The sequence below is a fragment of the Pseudoliparis swirei genome, chromosome 24 (genome assembly GCF_029220125.1).
Source record: "Pseudoliparis swirei isolate HS2019 ecotype Mariana Trench chromosome 24, NWPU_hadal_v1, whole genome shotgun sequence".
Taxonomy (NCBI): domain Eukaryota; kingdom Metazoa; phylum Chordata; class Actinopteri; order Perciformes; family Liparidae; genus Pseudoliparis; species Pseudoliparis swirei.
Genome location: NC_079411.1, coordinates 28,062,613 through 28,068,773, shown reverse-complemented (window position 1 = coordinate 28,068,773; position 6,161 = coordinate 28,062,613). Strand labels below are relative to the sequence as shown.

Genomic DNA, 6,161 nt, shown 5'->3' with positions numbered 1-6,161 from the left:
TCTCAGAGGTCTGGGTCTCTTTGAGGTCTGGGTCTCTCTTAGAGGTCTGGGTCTCTCTTAAAGGTCTGGGTCTCTCTAGGAGGTCTGGGTCTCTCTTTGAGGTCTAGCTCTCTCTTAAAGGTCTGGGTCTCTCTCAGAGGTCTAGGTCTCTCTTGGAGGTCTGGGTCCCTGAATGCCTCGTCCACTATAAGACCCGATGAGTGACCCTGAACCCGTCTCCTCTCAGCTGGAGTTCTAAACATTGAGACATTATTTGTTTTATATTGTCTCACGTTTTTTTTTTGTAGTTCATGTTCTGGCAAATAAATCTGTTCACATTTGTTTGCTAAATTGTACATTGCTCTTGAAAATAAAACTATTTAATACAAGAAAAAAAATCCCAAATGTGTTTGACAACAGGAAAGATCTTCAGGTTTTTATTAAAACAACAGAAGCGCTTTGGGAGGACAGAAATGAAGACATTCAACTGTACAACTGTTAAAAAATATCTAAATAACCTCCAATAAATTACAGCATACAGTGTTCAGAGCCTCCCGGAGTATTGATCCACTCCACGTTTACACGTTGGACTTCTATCACAATATTTATATACTTACATTTTTTTTTTAAAGGAAATGTGTTCAGATGACATGACCGCATCTTTGTTTTTTATCTGACTGGGCGGTAGTCTTCCGCTCGGCCGCATCGAACACCCCTCCTCTGGGCAGGTGGTACAGTCCGGGCCTGGATGAATGGATCAATAGCACTCTACGGCCTCTTTAAAGGGGGGGGGAGCATTCCTTTCTTTCCTCCTTGTATCATCTGGCTCCTCCCCCCCCCCCCAATAACACAATGTAATAATGCAGTTTGATGCATTCAGGACCTTTTCCTTTGTCTCTTCCCGTTAGTCGGCCACAACACAGTCAACTGAAAGGGTTACAAATACTTTAAGTGGAAAATAAAGATTGAATGTAATTAAATTTCCCAATTGAGACATCGATGTTAAGATTTGCACTTTTAGTTTCTGTGCTTTTACTTGAGCTCTAGTCTCCGCCTCCTATTGTAAGTTCTCAGTCACGTTACACTAGCCTGTAAGGTAGGGGTCATTGATTTAATGACGTCATTAGATATACTACATTAGATATACTTTTTAAATAATACAACAAAAAACTCGTACATGCAATCCAGATACATTTTATTATCCTCAGTAATACTGTTTCACGTGCCCGCTTTTTAAAATGGCAGAAACATTTCGACGCGACGGCGTCCGAGACCGGCCGAAAAAAACTCAGATCCAGCTGATGTAGAAAATATTTTTTACAAAAACAAAATAACGTAAACCAGTGTTGAAATATAGCTTTATGGTCAACCAGTATTTAGAATATTGTTGGTTTGTTTTTCATCCACTTTACAGGTCAGTGTGAGACGCCTCAGAAAGTTACGGGGGGGGGGGGCGACTTCTTTTTTTTTTTTTTATCACATAAAATCTGAATTGTCCTCAAACACAAAACCAAAAGCAGGTAAAGCCGAACGAAGAATTATTTTACAAAATATTACATCGACAGAGCGTCGCAACGGACCCGTGACCGTACAGTCCGGTTTGAGTGGAGACACCCGGGTCAGACTCACATTAACATTGTAGGTACATGTGCCACTTCATATTTGTGATAATTAAATAAGTTAGTTGCGACTCTAGAAGGTGTTACAGTCGCCCAGGTGTCCGCTAAGAACCCCCCCCCCCCCTCCATGTCTCAGTGGTGGGGTCCATCTCCCGGCCGCCGGCCTGGGACTCGTTTTCCTCGTCTTTCTCTTTCTGGTACCTCACTTCCGTTTGCTCTTGGTGTCGGTGGTCTGGAAGACGCTGGAGGCCGACATGAGGTTCTCGATGTACTGCCCGAGGACTTGGTTCTCAGATTTTAGCTTCAGGTTCTCCTCCTTGACGGCGTCGACACGCGCCGAGAGGTCTGGAACAAAAGACCAGAGTCCACGGTGGAGTCGGCTTGTTTGTTAGAGATGTGCAACAACACTGAAGACTGTCGAGCCCTGGGAGGGACATGTGTGATATTGGGCTACATAAAATAAACTGAATGAGCCGAACAGCGTAAAGTTACTGTGTGTAACTTAGTTATCATTTAACAACGGAATTCATCTTGCAGATTTATTTCCAGGTTGAAAAAAACCACTGATATCTAATAATTCTTCCCCAACAATCTGCCCTCCATGTTTTTCTACGTGCCATTAGTGAATGTGGAAAAGAGCTGGAGGAAGAGTGTAAGGGAGGAAGATTAAGTGCATGCGTGTGTGTGTGTGTGTGTGTGCGTCTGTGTGTGTGTCTGTGTGTGTGTCTGTCTGTGTGTGTGTCTGTGTGTGTGTCTCTGTCTCTGTCTGTGTGTGTGTGTGTGTCTATGTGTGTGTGTCTGTCTGTGTCTCTGTGTGTGTGTCTGTCTGTCTGTCTGTCTGTGTGTGTGTGTCTGTCTGTGTCTCTGTGTGTGTGTGTCTGTCTGTGTGTCTCTTTGTGTGTGTGTCTGTCTGTCTGTGTGTGTGTGTGTGTGTGTTACCTTCTAGTGTGTGCTGAAGTTCCAAAACTTGATTGATTAACCTCGTCTTCTCCTCCATCTCCACCTGGTTCTCCATGTCTCCTGCATTGATATAAACACAACGACGTTGTCCTCGAGCACTTTGAACACTTTCTCATCATTTGTTTTGCAACGCGTCGTTTCTCAGACGTACCGTCGATATCGCAGTTCATGACGAAGAGCTCGTTCTCCTGTTTAGGATACAGGGCTGCAGATCCACCGTCCGCTGTGGAGGAAGGAGAGCAGAGGACTTATTATGGGATGTCCAACACGTATTTAAAATGGTGACGTCATGTCTAACTCTTTTCATGTGAATACCACCGAGGGCCGTGAGGTGCTGAGAGGAACCGAGTGAGCTCACATGCTTCTAAAAATCGGGGGGGAAACTGCTTTTGTTGCATGAAATTAAAGAAAAATAATTTTATATCATGAAGGTTCCTTATTTTTTTATTTTAGATAGCTACGAAATGAAGTGTAGGCATGCTCTGCTCCTGGGGGGGATGGGCGCACCGCACCCAGGGGTGTGCGATGATGGTGAAGATGATGATGATGGCGACAAGCTCGGTATTTTGGCAACTGAGCCACAAATAAACGAGTGAATAACGACGAATTGTACAGTCGTTTGTTTATGAAACGACGTGAACAGCTCATCTCACAGCTAGCCGAGCGGTCCGGTGACAACTAATTTATTCTGGCCTTCTCCTCTGCTCGTCACGTCGGCTTCCACGTCCACGGATCCATTGCCGGTCCTTCCATTACCGCGGACGTCACGGTAACCGGGTCGTCGGTGTGACCACGAAGCCACGGAAGAAAAGACGAGACGCGTCCGATAAACATGCGAGCTAAACAGTTAGCAGCTAGGCTAACTACGGCGCGGCTAGCTACACAAACGGCTACTTTCAGCACCGGATACACGGTCGGTTACTCACCGGAACCGACCCAGAAACAAATTAAAATCGTCTTGATATTTAGAAAAGACTCTTTGATGTAAATACGTTTCACAAACGGAGTTACGTGAAGCTAACTGCTAGTGCTAGTTAGCTTCAAACGGCTACGAATAGGCGACCTGTGATGCTACTTTATTTTGACACTAACAACCTAAATAACTAACTATGTCAACCAACTGGCACATGTCGACGTTTAGACTCACCGACAGCGAGAGATGAGTGCTCCGTTGAGCGGAGTGACCCTCTGTAAACAGGCTGAGAGGAGGAGGAGGGCGACGTCACCGCCTGCACTGCCCACACCGGCCGACAGGGGGCGCCAATCTGCGCGCGCACCCACTCACACACGGTTGCTGCAGACGCTCAGGCCTCCAACCAGCCACGTCGTCTCCACTGGACATTAGCGTGTTTTTGCTTTTGTGCATTTAGATTTATTTCCATCCCACTGTCTCTCTTTCCATCTGTCTGTCTGTCTCTCTCTCTCTCCATCTGTCTGTCTCTCTCTCTCTCTCTCCATCTGTCTGTCTGTCTGCCAGCCGTTATGAACATTAATACGTGTCTGCGTGTAGTATTCTTGCAGCCTCTGCTGGATCTGAGGAGTCCATATGCTGCTGCTGCTTGTCAGCCAAACCAAACCCTGGGGAGCCATCTATGACCAGTCTGCTCGCTCGCTCTCTCTCTCTCCATCTTTTTCTCCTCCTCTGTTTTGCCTCCCTACTGTCTGTGTGCGTGTCCCTGTGAGAACATATGTACGTTCCACCTCTTTTTGCATAACAGTGTATCTATAACATAGCTATGAGTGAACACATAATAAATACAAAGTTGTAATCAATTTGCAAGTTTAGATTTTAGAGACTCCAGAGCACTCTGACCTCAGTGTTTTCCTGATAGTTTTAGTTTAGTTTAATTCATTGTTGTTGTTGTTGTTGTTTATATTTAGTCTTTTGATTATTCACCAATTGGGTAACATTATGGGCACCTGGGGTTATATATAGAAGTAGGCAGGTACAGAAAAACAAACAAACATGGGCCTACCCAGGTGCATGCTGGTCCTGTATGGAGGACAGAAAATGACTTCAGCATAAATAAATAAATGCATGAATAAATACAGAAATAAATAAATGCTTAAATAAATGTATAAATAAATAAATACAGTAATAAATAAGTAAATGCTTAAATAAATGTATAAATAAATAAATACAGGAATGAGTAAATGAAGAAATACAGAAATGTAGAAATAGATTTATTGAATTAACTTTAACTTACATTTATTTCTGTATTTATTGATACATTTAATTAAGCATTTATTTATTCATTTATTAATACATTTATTTAAGCATTTATTTATGTATTCTTGTATTATTTATACATAAATTAACCATTTATTTATTCCTGTATTTATTCATGCATTTATTTATTTATTTATACTGAAGTCATTTTCTGTCCTCCATACAGGACCAGCATGCACCTGGGTAGGCCCATGTTTGTTTGTTTTCCAGCGCAGGAGAGGCAGCGTTAGGAGTTCCTTTTGTTCTTTTGTTTGTTTGCTTGTTTTGTTTTAGTTAAATAAATTAATAGACAATATTTTCTTTTGTCTATATAAACCACAAACTCTTTGATGTATGTCTGTTTTTGATTTATTGGACACATAAATGGCCACTACAACTCAGTTAAAGTGAAAACACTTCCTCTCTGCAGGGGACAGGTGTGTGCAGCTCGTCTTCAGGAGCCACACCTCCACATACCTGCTCTGGTTCTACAAGCTGCTCTTTGTTCTCTCGCTTCCCAAACGGCCGTCTGTCTGCCGCAGTCTGATTAAATGGGTCAGCTGACCGGTGACAGGTGACCTCACACCTGAGGAGCATATTGTGTCTTCGCTCTGAGAGAGCAACGCTGTCCATCACAACCACGACACGCAGGAGGAAAGAAGTTCACGATTTAAGACGATTTAGAAATGATGTTTTAAAAAATTAATGAAAAAAACTATTGCATAATATTCCCTCGAGGCTTTACCTGTGTCGTCTCCCAGAGAGATGTTACTGAAGGTCCCGTCATCCTCCTCTTCCTCGACTTTAATGGTGTGAGTCTCCTCTTCTTCCTCCATGTTTCCTTTTGGTTTTTAACTCATTCATGAGTGTCACAGCTCTCTCTCTCTCTCTCTCTCTTTCTCTCTACCTCTCTCTCTCTCTTTCTCTCTCTCCGTTTAAACTTTGCTCTCGTCTCTTCTCTTACTCTCTTCGTTAAGCCCCGCCTCCACACACACACACACGCACACACACACACACATACCACACCTGAGCCATTCCCATCGTCGCTGTCACCTGCCCTACACCTGACTGGTGGCTCGTGTTACAGTTGTTGCCATGGTGACCACAGGACAAAATCATAGGCGGCCATACTTGCGCCGTCTACGGGTTGAAGGTGACGTCAGAGTGGAGGCACACACACACACACACACACACACACACCTGGTCACACACTAAGCCGAACAATAAGAGTGTGTGTGGTTCACATGAATTAGATGCTCTTTGTTTATGACGGTAGATTTGTGTCTTTATTATGTAAACAACAAAATATGTTTTGAGAGCAAAATGTCTCGTTTGTAAGTAAATAATTGTTTTAGTTTTGCTGATGAAACTAGAATTAGTTATAAATAAAAACC

General features: G+C 43.3%; 1 protein-coding gene across 4 annotated transcripts; it reads right to left on the bottom strand.

Moving 5' to 3' along the window:
• Nucleotides 1-401: 401 nt before the first annotated feature.
• Nucleotides 402-5,614, bottom strand: scoca (short coiled-coil protein a). 4 transcript variants are annotated; one of them, XM_056409029.1, is made up of 4 exons: nt 5,513-5,614; nt 2,710-2,781; nt 2,538-2,618; nt 402-1,943 (listed from the first exon to the last, which is right to left on the bottom strand). In XM_056409029.1, the coding sequence occupies exons 1-4, from the start codon at nt 5,601-5,603 to the stop codon at nt 1,801-1,803; spliced, it is 387 nt and encodes a 128-aa protein (XP_056265004.1). In that variant the 5' UTR covers nt 5,604-5,614; the 3' UTR covers nt 402-1,800. The 4 variants fall into 4 exon arrangements, with proteins under 4 accessions (XP_056265004.1, XP_056265005.1, XP_056265006.1 ...); XM_056409030.1 differs by lacking the exon at nt 5,513-5,614 and adding an exon at nt 3,706-3,809; XM_056409031.1 differs by lacking the exon at nt 5,513-5,614 and adding an exon at nt 3,485-3,667.
• Between the last annotated feature and the right edge of the window lie 547 nt (nt 5,615-6,161).